General features: G+C 32.5%; 1 protein-coding gene across 5 annotated transcripts in view; it reads right to left on the reverse strand.

Annotated features, from left to right (window-relative positions):
• Window positions 1–21,094, reverse strand: part of COL11A1 (collagen type XI alpha 1 chain) — a gene marked incomplete at both ends in the record, with an annotated part of 228,661 nt that overhangs the window by 72,028 nt on the left and 135,539 nt on the right. For all 5 annotated transcript variants that reach the window (XM_080693166.1, XM_080693164.1, XM_080693167.1 and 2 more), the window contains 6 exons: window positions 6,389–6,442; window positions 6,698–6,787; window positions 7,166–7,273; window positions 10,708–10,761; window positions 15,842–15,895; window positions 20,776–20,829. In XM_080693166.1, coding sequence (XP_080549292.1) covers window positions 6,389–6,442; window positions 6,698–6,787; window positions 7,166–7,273; window positions 10,708–10,761; window positions 15,842–15,895; window positions 20,776–20,829 — 414 coding nt within the window. The remainder of the gene's footprint in view (window positions 1–6,388; window positions 6,443–6,697; window positions 6,788–7,165; window positions 7,274–10,707; window positions 10,762–15,841; window positions 15,896–20,775; window positions 20,830–21,094) is intronic.

The raw sequence follows: 21,094 nt of genomic DNA on the forward strand, positions 1-21,094 counted from the left end.
AGAAATGGATAGTTTTCTAGCCACATACAGCCTACCCAAGTTGAACCAAGAAGATATAGAAAACTTAAACCAAAAAATAGCAAGAAAAGATATAGAAGCAACAATAAAAAATCATTCTATCAAAGAAAAGGCCAAGTAAGGATGAATTCTTGGCTGAATTCTTCAAAATCTTTTCAGAAGAACTAAATCCAATACTTCACAAGTTATTCCATGAAAATGAAGGAGATGGAATTTGTCCACACTCCTTCTACGAGGCCAGTATGACCTTAGTACCACAACAACTAATAATCCCTCAAGAAAAGAAAGCGCATACTTGTAATCCCAGCATTCAGGAGGATGAGTCTGGAGGATCATGGTTCATGACAGCCTCAGCTATTTAGTGAGGTCCTCTGCAACTTAGTGAGACCCTGTTTCAAAAATAAAGAATAAGCCAGGCATGCGTGGTGGCGCATGCTTGTAATCCCCACGCTTGGGAGGCCGACACAGGAGGATATTGCTGGTTCAAAGCCAGCCTTGGTGGCTTAAGAGACCCTGTTTCCAAATAAAAATATAAAATAGGTATGGGAGTGTGGCCCAGAGGTAGAAAGGTTCCATCCCCAGTAACACCAATAAATAAAATAAAATAAAGAATAAAAAATTAGGGCTGGGGGTGTTACTAAGAGGTAGAACGGCCCTGAGTTCCATCCCCAGTACAGATTAAAAGAGAGAGAGGGAGAATAAAAAAATAGGGCAGGGAGTGTAGCTCAGAGGTCGAATGCCCCTGGGTTTCATACCCAGACCCACACAGAAAAATAAGAAAGAAAGAAAGAAAGAAAGATAGAAAGAAAGAAAGAAAGAAAGAAAGAAAGAAAGAAAGAAAGAAAGAAAGAAAGCAAGCAGGCAGGCAGGCAGGCAGGCAGGCAGGCAGGCAGGCAGGCTCTGGGGATAGCTCAGAGGTAGAATGTCCCTGAGTTCAACCCCTAGCACCACAAACAAATATAGTAATAATTATGAGACTAAAACATAGTAGATAATATAAAGTATATTCATTATATTTACTATCTTTATAGCAAATTATGTTAAAAATTACAAAATGAGTGATAAAGTATTATTTTTGTATTGTATTTCAATATTGACTATGATTTTTGTGAGACAAAGCAAAAACAATTCTACATAATTCATAACTAAAAAGCAACTGTTAACTGTTCATAAAATGTATAAAAATAAAATAGCCGGGTGTGGTGGTGCACACTTGTAATCCCCGCACTTGGGAGGCAAGACCGGAGGATCACGCAGGTTCAAAGCCAGCCTCTCTGACTTAAGAGACCCTGTTTCCAAATAAAAATATAAAAAATAGGTGTCTTGGAGTGTAGCTCAGAGGTAGAAGGGTTTCCAAGAACACTAGTACCACAAAAAAAACTAAAACTAAAAAAAAATAAATAAAATAATTATATAAATGCAGACTTAAATAATTTACTTTTTTTTTCAGTACTGGGGATAAAACCCAGGGACAGTCTACCTCCGAAGTACACCCTCAGCCCTATTTTTTAGTCTTTATTTTGAAACAGGGTCTCACTAAGTTGTGAAGAGCTTTACTAAGTGGCTGAGGTTGTCCACAAACTGCTCTCCCTTAGTGTCAGCCTCCCAAATGTGCCACCATGCCTGGCTCTACAAATAATTATAAAGCTATGATTAGTAAGATATTTCATATGAAAATATTTATCAAGATCAGTATAAAGTAGCCTCCCATATTGTCAAATATAGCTTTATGTTGATATAAATTCTTATCAACCTAAAGATTCATAGTTTCTCTCAACATAATACAAGTTTCCCATTGAGACTTCATTGGTATTCTGAGCAATGAAGGAGTTTATTTCTTTAGTAATCCAGTGGTATATAGCTCATCTATGCCTCTTAGAAATTATATTCTAGGAGAAAAAATATAAACTAAGTATTCAATAAAAGGTTGAAAAACATCTATACTCAATAAACACTTAATCCTTATTATATCAGTTAAAGAACTTTAATCATGGATTAATTCAGAGTAGGTACTGTGTTATAGGAAGCCAATCAAAGTATTAAGGTTCAGTTTATTTATTTATTTATTTACTTAAATCCACTTCTAAAACTTCAAATTGCTGCAACTTTCCTATTTATAGCTTCAATAATCATATGCCATATTATATTTCTGCTTTAGCATTTCATGATACAAAATGGCTACCAGAGTGCCCGGTTTCTAGGTGTTGAGTCTAAGGACTCAAAAAATCTTAATCCTTTTCTCAAAGCTTGTTCTACTTTTCTAAGGCCAGATACTTCCTTAAATAAAAAATTAACTTACTAACATGTTCTTGTCCTTAAATTTTTTTGTAATCTTCTATACTCTATAAAGCCAAGGTAAAGGGCCAACATTTCTGCCCAACCCCTCCTCAGAAAACTAACTTTTCTTGTTTGTATGTCAGTAGGATTTTAATTACTAATCAACTTTTAGTGCTATTTAGTCTACTTTGTGTGTTTCTTTTCAAATAGGTTTATCATATTTTGAGTCAAGCAGTATAATCTGTGGTACTTAATTATATATAGGAAATCAATCAGCAACTGTCCATAAACAGTTGTTGAAGCCAAGCAAATAAATAAAATTGGATTTTATATTAAATTTATTATGTCATTCTATGTCTAACTGGATGATTGTCAGTAAGTAGACTAAAAATTATATCTCCTAGGTGTATTATGTATCATATATATATATACATATATATATATATATATATGTATGTATATATATATATATGTGGGTTTTAGCTGTTCCAAAAACCTAGGAAAGCTGGATTCTTAGGTCCTAAAATATAATTGAATCATACTATGATGGATCATTATAATGGATCAATAAAAATATATTAAAAATTTTATCCTTGGAGTCATGGTTCATATTTCACTGGCTTACTGACTATTCATTTAAAAAGATTAATTTATCCATAAAGTAAGATTATTTTAGAAACTGAAAGCCTGATTAAATGAACTGCACTGTATTGAAATTCTTGAAGTTTCTATGTCCAAATAATAAGAATTGTCTTATTCAACTGCCTTTCCTGCTAACATTGCCACCAGTAACTTATGAAGGTCTTAAAAAACTATTGTACATAATTTTATAAATTCCAAGGAAAGTCTAATATACTCACTGAAATATATTTTTTCTTAAAATTCTCACCAGATGTCCTTAATTACTCTAATCATGGTGACGTGACATTTGAGAGATCTACATATTTTTTGCTTAAAGAATAATGTTATTTGACCTGAAGAAGTGTTCTTAGTATTAATTATGCTGTACAAACTTTACTCCAAGATCAGGCTTTAAGATATTTTTCATAGATAGATATTTGATGATTACTATGTGCTAGGGACTGTGCTGTTAATGTAACCAAAATAATGCAGGAAATAATGCAGAGCCTAATGAGAAAGACAACTAGTATTCAAATGTAATTTTGAAAGTAGAAGTCATATCACAGAACTCTGAGAGGGGAGAAGTTTTAGTAATAAGTGCAAAAGATACAAACTGTCTACAGTAGACTTTATAGAGACATTTCTATCTCATTGGATTAGTAGGAGTCTACCAAGTAGAGAGAAAAAAATAGAAAAAGTTTAAATCATACTCTCTCAAAGCAGAAAATATCATGATAGTTTGTGGATCAAGAAGATATTCAGCATATCAGACTTTGTAAAACTAAAGGACAGATATTAAGAAAAAATAGACTATGTTTATTGAAATCAAATCATAAAGATGGCTCATTGGCCATGATTAAGTGTTTGGTTTCTGAAATGTTTGTGAAACCATGAGACAGGTATAAGTAAAAGAATGATATGTGTAAAGTGATACATTAATCTAAAATCTAGAACCAGTGGAAAAAAACTGACTGAAAAGGGTAGGAAAATGGAGTCAAGGATGTAAGTTATCAACAGTCAAGGAGAGAATGAAATGAATTTGTTTAGAAGAGTGATGGTAAACATGAAGATAAAAGAATAAATTATAGAAATATTTTGAAAATGGAACTAATACAACTTCAATGTGCTGTGTATGGTATTTGAAAAAGAATTTGAGGAAATTTTCAGCTATTCAGGTTGATGATGTATGATCAAGATGAAAAAGTTCAATAAATACGGCATTTGGACTGTTACAGTGACCTTTCAGAGAAGAGACAGTAATAAGTAAATTTCTAGAAAACAACAAAGTTTGTATTCAATAGTTCTCTGTAGAGTGTGTGTGTGTGTGATTGTGTGTGTGTGTGTGTGTGTGTGTATATATATGTATATGTATATATATGTGTATATATATGTGTATATATATGTATATGTATATATATGTGTGTGTATATATGTGTGTGTATATATATATGTGTGTATATATATATACATATATATATACATATATATATATATGTGTGTCTCAAGAAAAAAAAGCTAAGGTAAAAATCTAATGTTTACTTGTTTTCTATTTATTCAATAATATTGCTTTGAGTAAAAAAGCAATGTGAATGATACATAGTAATATATGTTTTCTGTTTTATGAGATTTTTTATATCACTGACAACTTTCAAGTCTCATAAGTTATTTAAATCACAAATTAAGACTTTTCTAGTAAATGATGAAAGTCTAATATATAAAAAACTGAACTTATGATTACTATTTTTATTTTTTTGTAAAATAACCTTTATTTTTTAAAGTTAATATATGCATTGCAGAAAACAAAAACATAAGAAACAAAAAACAAAGTCATCCAGTCACAATCAGCTTAGTTGCCTGTGACCTTCCAATTCCTGTGTATACATACATAAATCCCATTTGTGTGATCAAGAGCATAGTGTGTATCGTGCTTTTCCACACATCAATATTCAATTCAAAATCTCAAAGTTATAACAGTATTTTTGATAACCAAGGATATAATTCATCAACTCAATTTGTTAGAAAAAATTATAATCCTGCCTTTCTCAGGCATAAAAATTTTATTCAAGACTGAAATAGCAATAAGCTTTTAGATAGACATATGCTTAAAATACTGCATTTCTTTAATGCTCAATTTAAAATGAGACGTAAAGCAAGAGTTTACCAGCATGTTTCTTAAAGAATTATCAGATTTCTACTGCTAAAATATTAGCTTGAAAACATATTCCCAGTGAATTAAGATATTACTATGGGACAGCACAGAAAATGCACACACCAATGGCTCACATCAAAATCAAAATGTAAATCTGAGAAACACTTGCTCCACCTCTGTGTACTTCCTTCTGTCCCTCTACTGACAGCTGGATGAACAAGTCCAGATACCCATTGCCCTGGGGTGTAACAATTCTATGCCCACGATACACCTTTCTTAGAAATTTTATTTATTTATGTATTTATTTATTTTATTAATTTATGTTTTGCGCGTCTGAGGATGGAACCCAGGGGTATTCGACCTCCAAGCTGCACCCCTTGCCATATTTTTTATTTTGAAACAGGGTCTCACTGAGTTGCAAAGGGCCTCACTAAGTAGATGAGGCTGTCCGCAAACCAGTATCCTCTGGTCTCAGTTCCCCAAATGCTGGGATTACAAGCTTGCACAAACACGCCCTGCTTCTTAGCAAAAATTTTTTTTTGGGGGGTGGTATTAGGGTTCCTGGAAACCCTTCTACCTCCGGGCTACACTCCCAGACCTATTTTTATACTTTATTTAGAAACAGGGTCTCTTAGCCAGCGCGGCTGGCTTCAAACCTGCAGGATCCTCCTGTCTCTGCCTTCCAAGCACGGGGATTATAAGCATGTACCACCATGCCCGGACGCTTAGCAATTTTAACAGAAAGGTATTTACGAGTTTGCTAATTCACTAGCTCTAGTTTTTACTATACACTGTCACCTTGGGAAATCTATGAGACTAAGGTATTAGGACATAAATATGGAACTTTGTGGACAATAAATATGAGTACTTTCCAAAAATGGACACTGAAACCAACTAGAAGAAATGAAGGATTATAGACCAGAATGCTTCTACTTAGAAGACACTTTCAGATTAATTTTTATATGAGAAGATAAAAAAGTTGAATGAAATGTAACAAATTCAGATTCTAGCTTCTTCCTGGCTTCCATGACCATGAGTTTCTATTATTCCCAATTTCTATTTATTTCACTGAGAAAGGTAAAAGGCAAGATAAAGATCTTTTGCCACCTGACAGAAGCAGAAGTAATATTTCTAATAATTAAAATCCTTCTGTTTTTGCACTCATTAGTGCATGCGATTAGTAGAAGCCAGGCATAGACTATGTGACTGACATGTGTTTGTTTTCTCTCTCATTCACAGTGGGACCACAGCAGGAGAATAACAAAAGAAGAGCTGAAATTTGCAAGCATGAATATCATGGCTATTTATTAACATTAAACTTACAACTGGACCCGGTGGACCCTGAGGGCCTTCTCCTCCTTTTAGTCCAGGTGCACCCTGCAAAATGTGAAAAAACAAATACAATGAGTCAGATGAATTGAACATAAATAGGAGATGTATGATTGATAAAAGAGAAAGATTACAAGAAATATTTTTGACACAAATACTTTCAGCATATACATACATAGAATAATAAGCAAGTACATATATTTATATATGTCCTCTTAATGACTCAGGACTCTAGTTGAGCTCTAAGAAAAACACTGCTACTAAGAAATTTCATTCACATGCTTTATCTATACGTTGATATACCTGAGCTCCAGAAAGACCTCTTTCACCTGGGAAACCACGTAATCCTGCTGGTCCATCTTTTCCTGAGATACCTTGGGGACCTGGGTCACCCTAAGGAATAAAATATATATCAATTAATAAAGTGTAATTTTTATAAATGCTCTCATAACCAAAGCTAATCACCTGTAGTGTATTATAATTAAAACCTGAATAGCATTTGCTGATGAGAAATTTGTGTGGAATGCCATATACATTAGAATGAACTAACAACGCCTAGATTTAAAGGTATATATGAATTGACAGTTTTATGGTAAATGAGCTACCTTCCCTTATTTTATTATTCAGTAAGTACAATATCATCACACTAAATGCCTTCCCAATTTTAAAACTATGGCAAAATATAGAGAATCTGTGGATAATAATTAGTGAGAAGTAGTGAGAAGGCAATCCATGCTTTGAGCTAAGAAAACATCCTTGAGCAGGTTATACCTTTGCACCTTCTTTTCCTGCAGCACCAGGAAGACCTTGCTCACCGGGAGGACCAGGAGGGCCAGGATGCCCGCGTTCACCTATTGGACCAGTCTCACCAGTTGGTCCCTAAGTTAGATAAGCAAAACCACATGAGATCTCTCTTTTATTTTGGCAGATACAATGCATATTCAAATATGACTCTCTCACAAATACTTGTCATTCTCATTTTTTTTCGTATCACCCTAAGAAACACTTCTTATAAAGTACTGAAAGTAGTATATCTGAAAAAAAAAAGTCTAAAAAGATTGCAGATAGTCTTGATTAGAATATCTGGGTGTACAAAGAAAACACACAAATTCTAAAAAGATACTGTTTTTGCTTAATACCAGAATCACTTCAGAGTGAGGCTGGTCCAAGTATTGTTGAAAACTGTGTTTCTTAACTACAGCTTTGTCCCATTTTTCTTTTTATGTAAGGTGTCAAATCAGGTTAAGAGGAAAAAGGCATTGGTCCCACATTGTTAGGTACTCAATGAATCACTGTTTGATAAGAAGCCCAGGACCCTGGAAACCCAAACAACCAAAGTGGTTCTCCTTGGAATTTCTATGGGCTGGGAGACCTATCTGTTGTTAATTTATACTCATTTGACAAAGCCTAAGGAATGTGGCTGGGGGATACTGAAAGCAGTGAGTTTGTGGGAGCAGTTCCTCCAGGCGATAACAAATATCCTCCAGGATATAACAAATAGCCTTAAATTAAAGCAAGTGCCAAAGTGAAAAATGCCAGGTCACTAATGTGTCCCCTCAGTGGTGCCCTTCATGGTACTAGAGTACAATAATCTCTAAAACATAAATAGGGAATGGTGGCCGGTTGTTCTCCATCTCCACTAAGAATAAAAACCAAGATGAAGGATTGAAGTTGAAAATATATAAAGAGAAAAAACTTCAGACGCTCAAGCTGATACACAATAGAATGTGTTACTGAAGTTGTTTGTGGAATATAACTTCCTATGAACTTTCTAAACATGCAACTAATTTTTACCTTATAGTCTTAGATAAGGAATACATGTGCCCCAAATTTTACAGTACATTTCTAGGTTTAAATTAGTTTATGTATGTAATAATAGAGTATGTAATCAACAGAATTTTTACTGTGCAAAAATATTCTCTCAATGTGATTCTTTCTCCAATAACCAGATGCCAAAATTTCATTTGCAAAGAATATGAAATGATGCTAATTGAAGAGCTATCCCACTGAGGAGAAAATGAGTAGAGCTTTAGGTAACTATGTAAAGAAAAGTATGAATCAACTTTTTCCCATTACATCATTTTCTTTGTCCTGACATGAAAATATGGTGACATTTAAAACAGGAAGTTGAAATTTTAAAAAATACAAGCTAGATATTCTTAAAAGTAGGTAGCTGGAATATTGGCTAAAGAGAAAAATAAAAAATAACTAAATAGCCGGGCGTGGTGGCAACTAAATAGCTGGGCGTGGTGGCACACGCTTGTAATCCCCGTGCTTTGGAGGCGGAGACAGGAGGATCGCGCAGGTTCGAAGCCAGCCGCGCTTGCTTAAGAGACCCTGTTTCCAAAAATAAAAAATAGATCTGGGAGTGTGGCCCGGAGGTAGAAGGGCTTCCAGGAACCCCAGTACCACCAAAACAACAACAACAACAACAAAAACTAAATAAAAATGTACGCTCTATAAAACATCTACTTTTGTGTGTTAAAGTAGGGAAAAGTTAATTCAGGTCTCAGAATTCCGTATGTCTGTACTTGGCAGGGATCCATTATCAAAAGGTATAAGTTTCTAAAATAGTTAAGTGCTATGAGATGCCACATAGTAGTTAGACTAATTCAGTTTCTTCTCAAAGATATTAAGTATAGTAGAATTCATACTCTGGTTATATTTTTCACAAAAGTAATTATGAAGTTGTTTTAACAGAGAAACCAAAGTAGTTTTGGAAAAAAATTCTAATTATTTATAGATCTTTAACATTGATATATACATAATATATAATATGTAAATATGCATTTATATATTTGGTCTCTCTCTATATATATTTATAATTACATATGCATTTGTATATATATATATGTATATATTTCAAGCATACAAGTATATAAAAGGAAGTTAAAAGGAAGCCTTTAGCACAAAAATGTACACATATATATATGCATGTTATATTTTTTTTATAGAAGGTAAAAGTTTAAAAATTTCCCTTGCACTAGGAGTGGTGGCACAGGCTTGTAATCCCAATACTTGGGAGGTTGAGACAGGAGGATCACAGGTTTGAGACCAGCCTCAGCTATTTAGTGAGGCCCTTTGCAACTCAGTGAGACCCTGTTTCAAAATAAAGAATAAAAAATAGGGTTGAGGGTATAACTCCAAGGTAGAATGCCCTTGGGTTAAACCTCCAGTTCATAAAAAAAATTATCTTGGTTTTGGAATTCCCTGAAATAAAATGATCAATTAGTCCGAACATTCTTTAATCTTACTTCTACCACACAAATTTTGAGAACAAGATACAGATATTGCTCCCCCAGGAGTGTGGGGATGGTGGATGTTTACATTTGTATGTGTGTGAATGCATGAGTTATCAAAGTATTGATACCAAATTATAGGTACAGAAATTAAACAGTTAAGACACTTTTCAGCCACCCTTACTCTTTTGGTATAATTTCTTAGAAGTAGAGGTACACTTGCAGTTGAATAAATTAAAAATGTTCTGTCCATTCAATATGTTTTGGCAAAGAATAAAACTATTATTTTCTACTCCCAAGAATTATTATTTGTAGCTATGCAATACTATGAATAAGAGCATTTCAGGTGGTCTGCCACCAATCCTCAAAAAGATACTTGTCTTTGTGAATATTTTACATATATTCAAAGAAAAACTTTTATCTATCACTGTATCACTGATGTAAATAATTGTAATGAAGACAAAAGTTTTAAGAAACACGCAATACATTATAAATATTAAAATTAATTAATGATGTGGTATTTGGGGATTCATATTATACTTTTACTATATTATTAGTATAATTAGGTCTAGAAGTTATACTTCTAGACCTAATTAATACTGAAATTAAAAAGCCTAACGTCATTTTGTAATTTTAAGTTCTGAATGCCTGATCTATTTAATATAAAATTTGAATTAAAAAAAATGTGTCAGAATTAGAAGTGCCAATGTTAGACATCAGTGTTAAATTCATTGTGAATTTTTGGATATACTTTTTCATTATTTATTATTTTATTTTCTTAAGGCAGGCAACTAAGATACTTCTTTAGTTAAGTAATAGTTTGCTGAATTTTATTTGATGTTGATAACTGTCATATATTTAAATGTCATCTAAAATTAGAAATAATTTTGAATATTGATCAAATAGGGAATTCTCCATAACTTTACATTTTTATCCAACCTTCATAAATTGAAATGTGATCAGAAATTTAAACAGATCATTTTGAACACTGATAATATGGTTAGATTTTATACAACTTAGTAAGGTGAAAATACAAACATAAAAATAAGTCTTGCTTGAAAAAAACAAACATACCTGTGGTCCAACAACACCTCCTGGCCCAGGAGGACCAGTCTTGCCTTGAAATCCCTAAAGAAACAAAGTATAGTCTGTGAAAGCTGTAGAGGGTGAACCATAAATTAAAATTCTCTGAGACAACTAAATAACTCATATTAAAGAAAGTCAACTTTTGGATAAAAATACCTCTTTTTCAAATGCTTAAATATGGTTATTATATTCTGGTTCCTTTTAAATTCAAAGTTTGCAGTCTTCACTATTCACTGTTTCACATCATAATACAATGATTGCTTTCAATATACATTTAAAAATAAATGAAGCTGGAGTAAAAATGTATTCTTAGTCCTCTTCCACTAGGTCAAACAACATATAGAATTTTAACCAAGCAATCTTTATGGACAAAATAAATGATGACTTAGACTTACTTTAAAACAGTTCACTGATTTTCTATTCAAAGATAAATCTATAGTTTGTTGTATGAATACATTTCTTTTCACTACCTTTGAACAATCTCATAAAATAAAATAAGACATAAAATTTATTTACAAGGAGAATATTTTACATGATTAATAATAATTTCAATTTTTTATCAACATTCTATCTTGAAACACAAAAGGATATAGTTATAAATGTGCCTGTAAATAATTCCCTCATTCAAACAGAATTTGGTTGACGGAAACTGAACATATTCACTAAATCAAGCTTTAGGGAATATATTCTGGTACTACATTTCTTTAAGTATATGGATTATTAATGCTGTATAATTGTATCATGATAGGCAATTTTTTCCTCATGAAAGTAAACTTATACTTAACAGTTGGGGAAATAAAAAATACTTGGAGAAAAACTTTCCAAAGAACTGAATTCAAGAAAAAAGTATTTGCAAGACTCTTATTTACTATAACATAAAACAAGCCTGGAAATAATAATAAAAAAGAATAGAAAACAGTAGTTCTATATTTGTATCACAACCTTCCAGTAACAATGACTGAATTATTTATAAAAAAGTTTTAAGTAGGAAAAGAAAAGGATTTCATAGTTATAATTATTGTAATTGATGTTACAGAGAAAGTAAATTTCTCCTATTTTAAACACTCATGAAACCATCAAGTTTCTACTTGAGCTAATATTCTCAAAAGCAAAATCAATTGAAGGAATATTATAAGAGAATTGATTTATCATTTTAGAATAAAAATAGCAGTTGCTTAATTTTAATGTTTAGGCAACTGATTGATTTGGAAAGTGTCATTAGATATGCAAATTAATATATATACATACATGCAAATATTAGCACACATATATTTGTATATACTATTTATATGTATAAATATAGTATGCCTGTCGGTTCATACACACACACACACACACACACACACACACACACACACACACACAATTTCCTGTATAATATTAACAATCCCCTATAACCACAATTCTTAACTTCTACATTGGTAAACTCTTTCACCTGCTTCAAACTATTCCTGACTGAAATGTGCTGATTTATGAAACTCTGTCATTGAATGTCTACTGTACATTTCCAGTTATTCATGGAGCTCTCTCTTCCCATTCTCAACATGGAGCTCTCTGAATGTGTCCTTCCCTTTCATGTTCCTCCTGTGAGCTCCCTTAGTTAATGAAGACCATGCAGTTACCAGGTCTTCTTTCAACTGTCATCAGGGATCCTAGAGTGCATCTCTTTCCTTGATAAGTTTTTCAAATCAGGTTCGCTTACTTGTTTCCTTTAGGCAGCATCACTAGGTCATGTAAACAAAGCTGAGAAACGCATTGCTAAGCATACATTATGCAGCATCCGTGACAAAGTTCAACAATCTCAGCCTCTTCTGCTACTCTAGTCACATATAGTTTTTAATGTGTCCTAGGTTCCACAGCAGCTGGTTTGATTTGCTAACACTACATATTTGCATGACTCGCCCCTCTAAGTGGATTATCCTTCTTCCAACTTTCAATCACAAAGATTGACTTGCAGGGGAAATGCAACACACTAAACTTTAAAAAAAAATACATAAGTCTTACAAGGCTTTTTGCCTTAATAACCAGAAGAGCAAAAACAAAAGACAAGAATGGTTATAAAAATAGATTAAGGTTAATTGATTAAAAATCAGTGCTTAATCGAGGAATGACAATGGGAATTTTACAATCTACACTTGTGTTCACGCCTCCTAAGAGCAAAGAGAAAATCTTGGCTACCAGTCCACTTGTGCAGGAGATGGAGTGGGGAGGACCGCGAAGACAGCACTGCCCATATGTCTGCTCATTCAAGATATTCAGAGCAGTTGCAAGTACCTAATAAATTCAACCCTAGGGAATCTCACAAATAGGCTGTGCACAGGAAAAGTCTTATAGTTCAGAAGCATTTGCTTATTTGATGTTATCATATAATATGACTAAGTTTGCCATTTAAATTTAGAATAACTTAATGTGTTTCAAAGTCTCTCCAAGCAGAAATAAATTTGATAAACTCATAGATAATTCGAATATTTACCACAAGACCCAACAATAAGTAATACCCCTTATGATAATCTCTAAGGTATTAAATTAATTTTATAATCAATATTGGACTTGAAACAGTATCTCCAAGACAAATTTGGGTTGTTTTGATAGAAGAGAAACTATTCTTAATTTTTTCTTGTACCTGAGAAAGCTTCAAAATATAGCATGTCACAATGAAATTTCAAGGATTCTTAAATGGGGACAAATCTCTAAAGTAGTGAAATAGTTTGTTCTTTGAAACAAGATAAGACATATATAGCAAAGCACAGCCAATAAATTCTGATTCTTATTCAAAAAAATCTTTTTAATCCCAGCCAGCACAGAACAAGGTGAGAAACTAGAGTTCCTAGCCATAGAATGATTCACTATTCTTAAAAGTAGATGGAAAACCAGGAAGACAATTTTCAGAAATAATTCTTGCCTCTGTCTAGGAGAAACTACTAAATAGAAACATTCTTCCTAAAGGTATTAGCTAATATGCTATTTTCTTCTGTTTATATCATATAATATCGTTACTTTGGATAGAATCAGAAACTCTTGGTTTAATTGAAGACAAAAGGGATTTATAATGATAATTCTCTAGTTATCCCTTCCTCAGAAGGTTTCTTGGAAATATTCCACAATTATTTCTAGAAAATTACATAATTATTTAAAATTATTGGCTGCAATAATGATTTTGTAAATTTGAGCATGGATTCTTCTTTACAAAGCTCATTTTTCTTTCTCATACAGATGTCATTCCCAAGAGTAAACCTAAACAATTTTATTCTTTGGCCATACTGAATTATATTTTATTCAATTTAGGAAGGCCCAGTTTTAAAAATTTTCAGTCTGGCTAAAATTAGGAAGTAGTTAAACTAAAAATTGTTACTAGGTGAGTAAGATAGAAATTAGGTTGCTTCTGACAGATTGTTTCCTCCTAGCAGAAAATTATTTATATTTTAAGATTTGTTATCCTGCATTGATATGCAATTCCAAATATGTCCTCACACTGGCAAAGTATCCTAAATCATCTTAAGCCACATACTCAGTAACTGTCTGAAAAACAAGGCGTGATAATGAAAACCTGTAATCCCCATACTTGAGAGGCCAAGACAGGAGGATTACAGATTTGAGGACAGCCAATATTTAGCAATACCATGTTCCCAAATAAAAAAAAAGAAACATTAAAAATAGGGCTGGGGGTGTAATTCAGAGGTAGAATGCTCTGAGTTCAATCCCCAGCACACACACACACAAAAAAGCAATCTGTATTATGGTTTTCTCTAGAAATCTGAATAAAACTGATCAATGGTGAGAATCAAGAACAGATTTCAGAGATTTATGCCAACCTGTAAGAATTTCTGAGTAGAAAAACAAGCCATTTTTATAGCCAGACATGTGATTTTGTAACAGTAAAAAAAGGAAGCAACAAACCCATAAGGATCCTGAAGTCATGGTGGAGCTCCTGTTTTCCCCTCTCCAAAATCATTATATATATATATATTGATGAGTTGTATAGTTAGCTTGTTTAATGTTGTATTTTTTTTACAGTTTTTAAATTATGTTTTTCAATCTATGCCTTTCTACTTGACATTTGACAGATGAATTTCATTTGATATATTCCAGAACAAATATACCCTTATAGTTCCAACATCAGCAAATATCTTTTCCTCTGATTCTGGATAGAAGAATGTTGTATTATGTGTATGGCTTAGAAAAGAACCCAATCAAAAAATGGGCAAGTGAACTAGATAGATACTTCACGAAGGGAGAAATTCAAATGGCCAATGAATATATGAAAAAATGCTCAACATTTAGTAATCAGAAAGATGCAAATAAAAACTACTCTGAAATATCACTTAACTCCAACTGGACTGGCAATCATTCAAAACACAAACAACCACAAATGCTGACAAGGATGTGGACAAGTGGGAACTCTACTACATTGTTGGTGGGATGGCAAATTAGTGCAACTACTTTGGAAAACACTAAGGAGGCTTCTCAGAATAGTAACAAATTTACCATATAATCCAGCAATACCGCTTCTGGGTATCTACCCAAAAGAATGGATGGAAGGGGAGAAGAGAAAAATTCTCTAATGCTCATAATGTACATTAGCAAACATATCAATGTCAATCATTACCCAAACATGAAAAGAAGGGAGGAGGAGGGTTTTGGGCAGAAATTGGGTAAGGGCCAATTGGGTGATTTGTGTATATATGCCTCCATCATCCTGTATCCCATTGAGATGTATGACTATAATGCACCAATAAAAATTTTTCAAAAGTAAAAAGTATAAAGAGGAGGGGTGATAGGTTTGGATGGAATGTATCTGTAAGCAGATGAATGAAAGTATCAAGGTATCAATCCTGTGAAGGCATCTATAAACTAATGGGGTCTTTCTATTAATTCATTCTTAAAGTGCTGATATTGACAATAAAAACTTTTATCAACTAACATTTTTTCAAGGATAATTGTTTAGATGCAAACATTGGTCAATGTATTTATTTATATATTTTACTATAACTTTTAATGGAATTCATTTCTACACTAGTCTCAAACTGATGCTTTCTTTAAGTGTTAGTAATAAAGTAGCTTTCTGTGAACTCATGCAATATTAAAGACGGAAAATTTCATTTAAAAATGAAGTGTTACTTACAGTCTCTCCACGTTGTCCAGGGTGCCCTGGCAGTCCATCCTTCCCAGGTGGTCCCTGAAATAAAAAATATTAAACACCCATTCATAAATATTTATTTATTTTATAGACTAAATAATATATATTAGACTTTTTATATTTCACTGGAAATTTTATCTTGATGTTCTATTGATTATACATTTGGTGATGTTAAGTTGATTTTATAGAGTATGTGAACATCTCTTGAAAATTTGAATAGCTATAACTGAAATTTTAAAAAATCGTGCTCTATTCTAAACTTCATACAATTAAATAAATTTACTTCACTTGCATCTATTTTTTAAAAACCTGTTTTGGTGGGTTTTCATTTTTATGTTTTGCAAAATTAATAGTGTTTAATATTTAATAAATGAATATCCTCCCGTGTGTGTGTGTGTGTGTGTGTGTGTGTGTGTGTGTGTGTGTAACTCAATTTTCTGTACACTGAAATGTGGATAACAGAGAAAGAGAGTGTCCTCTAGTGGTCATACAAACTTTTGACAAGGAAAATAAAAAATAAAACAGAAACACTTCACCTCACAAAGTGTTTCAAGTAAAGGAAGCAATATGCTAGGCTCAATTTCAGAAGCTATCAGAACCAAATTTTCCCATAAGTTTTTCTTAAATATTCTTTTAGAAACAAAATTTTTATTAAGAAGTAGAGAACAACTCAACTATGCTATTGCTTTCTAAAAAGGGTGCTATATTTGTTAGGTCTGAAGAAATAAATGAAGCAATTAACTAAGTACTTAAAGTAAAAATCTTTGTGCAATCCCTATGTTTTAAATATTTAATAGAGATAGATTGCTTCTTTATTCTGCCTTACAAATTATGTATTCTCCTTAGAAATCATTAATTATCAATTCAAATGTCAAAACATGGTTAATAGGTATAGAGAAATATTCTCACCCTCTGAATAACTGAAGAGAAATGAGCATTTTAATAATGACATTTTTAATAATAACAGACACACCATTATGTGTCGATTATATAATGAATTTATCTTGAGACATCTATTTTTATATATGTTAAATGGACTGAGGGAACTAAGGCTCTGTTTCAAAATAAGGCCATTTCCACAGATAACTTTCTTCCACATGAGTAAAACTCTTCACATAAGTACAACTTTTTCTAAGTTGACTGGAGTTCTTCAGAAGCAGGGCTCTTGGTGCTGCCCAGCACCCCTTCTGCTCCCTAAGCCCCTCTGCATTGGCACACAGGTTGCCATGAGAGTTACTGTTCCAATTATGCCTGCCACGATATTCCAGAGTCATGGCTTACTCCATGATTTGTTGACATTTTCCAAGACCACCTCAGTGTTTCTAGTGCTTCATCTTCCAAAAAAGATCCTAAGTGGAGTGTTTATAACCAAAAGCTCAAAATGTGCTTGGACATCAATCCAACTTTTATTTTTTCTATAAAAATATATATATATATTTGGCAGGACACAATGAGATACACTCCTGTAATCCCAGTATTTAGGAGGCTGAGACATGAGGATCACAGGTTAAAGACAGTCTCAGCAAGTAGTGAGACTTTCATCTACCTAAGGGGAGCTTGTTTAAGAAGTAAACAAAAGAGGGTTAAGGGTATAATTTAAAGGTAGAATGTCCCTGGGTTTAATCCCCAGTGCCACATACACCACACATACATGCCCCCCAACACACAATCTCTCTCTCTCTCCCTCCCTCTCTCTCTCCATATATATGTATTGTTTAGCAGCAAAAACACTGTTCCTTATATAAATATATATAAAATATCTACACATATATATATATATTAAATATAGTAATCACCATGTGTGGCTTTGCCCTATTTAGAGGTGAAACAGAAAATGAGTAGTTAATTGCTAATAGCTTTCATCTGGTCCAGATTTCAAAGTAGCAAATAAAATCGATTTTTCTGTTTCGTCATTATTTTTATATATATGGAATAAATATGATCTCAATCTAATCTCTTCTGGTAATAAAAGTTTTAGGAAAACAGGATGACAGCTGAAGGATGACAAATGTGAGTCCAGCCTTTATTCCCACCACACTAAATTGCCTCTTTGATGATGTGTTTGGCAATCAGTACAAGACATTCATGTTTCTAAAAAATCTGCAAATATGAAAATTAAATGTCTCACTGTATTTGCTGATATGGACTTTATTTTCATTACAACAATTATAATCCTTTAAAATGGTGACCTTAGCTCTAAATGGTGCCATCCTCAGATGAACACAACATGGTTTTTAATGGTGCTCCTAGAAAGTCCCAGAGAACACTGTCATGATCTGCAGGATCAATAACATCACCATTTTTCTTGATTTAAGTATGCATTTTTAATATGAGGCAGTGAATCTTAAATAGCTGGAATGTTCCATACTACTGTTCAAATAACATAAAGGACATTAATGGCCAAATGCATCATGGTATTTGTTAAGAATGATTTTATTTATCAATTGAGGCTGCCCTTTTGATCTAGTGAAGGACAGAGGGAACCAACCCATCTAATTGAAAGTGTGTGTATACAGAAAAGAAGTATGTGAAAAGACAATGACAAGTCATTTTAAGGGTATTTTCTCACCTTCTTTGGCATAGCGAAACTTCTATTTTTCTATAAATAAGAGTCCTCATCTTAATAGTCACACTATAAAAATTAATCACTTAATATTAAATATTTTTTAAATGGGATGAGTGTCTACTCCTCAAATATGGCAACACTGTCATGTGAGTTACAAGCTCTCAATCCGTGTGTGTGTGTGTGTATGTATGTATGTATGTATGTATGTGTGTGTGTATGTGTGTGTGTATATGTCTGTGTATGAATATACATTTTTATGATACAGTGAAAATAAACCAGTTTGTAAGAAGAGATAGATTCTATCCCTCCACCCACATATTTTCTAATTTTAATATTTTATCTGCCTACATTTCATAAAACATAACAAAATATTAATCATTTTTAATTTCATGTCCTAATATTTTGCTTAACAGGTAACAACATACAAACCACTTTCTTCAGCAGTGAAAGCATCATTCCTTAACAATGTCATACCTCTACAACTAGACTGGATGCCTTTTAAGTTTAGATATTGATTATATTTCTAATGCTTATTAGAGATAAATTGAATGCATGATCAATGGCTCAAAACTTCCAGAAAGATAAATGAAAGAACAGAATAAAAAAAGCCTAAGAAATGAAATGAAGAGTGAAATGGTTGTCTTTGACAAGAAAATTATTATTTGAAATAATATATACAAATTGATATGGTATGATAATGTTGAGATTATAAATCTCATTAGATTTTTATTATTTATCTTTTTTTAGTGACACTGAGCATTGAACCCAGGGGCCTTCTTACCTCTGAGCTACACCTCCAGCCCTATTTTATTTTTGTTTTAAAACAGGTTTTCCCTAAGTTGGAGAGGGCCTCACTAAGTAGCTAAGGCTGGCCACAAACCTGAGATCCTCCTGTATCAGCCATCCAAATACTGGGATTACAAGCATGTGCCACCACATCCAGCTTATATTTTATCTTTTGATAACCAGTTATCTATAAACATGGCTTTAAAATACTTATGAAAATGCTTATAAAATACGTACACACTCATGTTAGAAACTATTTTCACTTTTCTTTGAAACTTTGAAAAGACTTAATGGTACACTTGGGATAAAGCTTGTTTAGTGGGTAAAAACATTTTTGCACAGGTAGTATCATCAATATATTTCATAGTAGCTGTCTATGTTGGTCCTCAAATATCCACCTAATACAGATAATAATCCTTTCTGATATGCTTGCGGTGATAAAATCAAACAGTTTAGTATTTGAATAATATCCTAAACAGTGTCTAAAAATTTATTGCCAATTAAGAGATTGTCTCAAATTTAACACTTATTTTAATTTGGTATTTTGTAATAATTCACCAATATTATTTGCAAGCATATTCACATTTGGGCAGTATTTCTACTTTAGACTAGAAAAATGGTTCACAAACTAGCATAAAATAAAATTATCTGAAATATTGGTTAAACATGGGTCAGAGTCCTCTCCAGATTTTTTACTAGGTATATGAGATTTTGTATTCTAATAATATACTGTGCTGCGATGCTCTTGGGATACAAAATGCATTCTGAGAATTATTGCACTAGATGGATGGGTAAGTCGTTTCTAGGTCACAGGAAGAAACTGAATAGGTTGCAAAGAAGGAAGTTAGATAAGAAAGAAGAAAAGTAGAAAGGCAAGAAGGAAAAGAAAAATAAAATGAGCCTACCCTATGTTTTCATGAGTTTTTCTTTATTGATATATTATAGACTCACATCATAACGATAGAAATATACATGTACATAGAACTTGGTATCCATTAATATTTAAATAGAAATATAAAGTGCTTCAATTAACTTTGTAAAGCTATTTGATGATATTCAAAAATATTGCTGTAAAATTTTTTATGAAAGTGATATAACTCAATAAGTACTATCATTGCAATTTCCAAGAAGAACATATTATAGAGATAAAAATAAAAATAGATGTATTCATATCAACTGATAAAATCAGTATCAGAATATTAGAAGAAATTTAGAAAGTAATAACTGAAGAGGAATGGAAGGTTCCATCTGATGATTGAAGATAAAAGAGAAATTCTAAGATAAAATATCTAATATTTGGGAATAATGTTTAATGCCATCAATAATATTCACTGCAGCAGAGGAATAATTGAAAAAATACTAATGCTGTTTCAGTCTTTGATATACTGTATAACAATAATAAGATATGTCTAAATTATATTAAAAACAAACTATAAAATTCATAAATGAAGAGTATATCCTCTGACATTTTAATTTATTTTCATAGGTATCTTATCAGTATTTATAACTGTAATATAAACCACGACTTCTCAAAATGTGAAGAGAAGGAAGGGAAAAAAAGACTTACAGGAGGGCCTTTTGGTCCAGGGAATCCAACTGGACCCTGAGGTCCTTGAGGACCCTGAAAATAAAAAAGACAGAGGAGAAAATTCAACAACATGCCATAAGAGAAGAATCTTTATACTTTGAGGTTTATTTTCACAATATAGCACACAATTTCTTCAACACAGTAACAGAACAGTGAGACTACCACAAGACAATCAGTGTTAAAAGAAAAGCAAAATGGGAAATTTTTCACTCCTTAAAATTGCATGCCACATCAATTTCATTACCTCAGAAGCACTGTAAATATTCAGAGTTCACTTATAAAGTGAATAAAACACATA

The sequence above is a fragment of the Muscardinus avellanarius genome (genome assembly GCF_963383645.1).
Source record: "Muscardinus avellanarius genome assembly, chromosome: 3".
NCBI lineage: Eukaryota > Metazoa > Chordata > Mammalia > Rodentia > Gliridae > Muscardinus > Muscardinus avellanarius.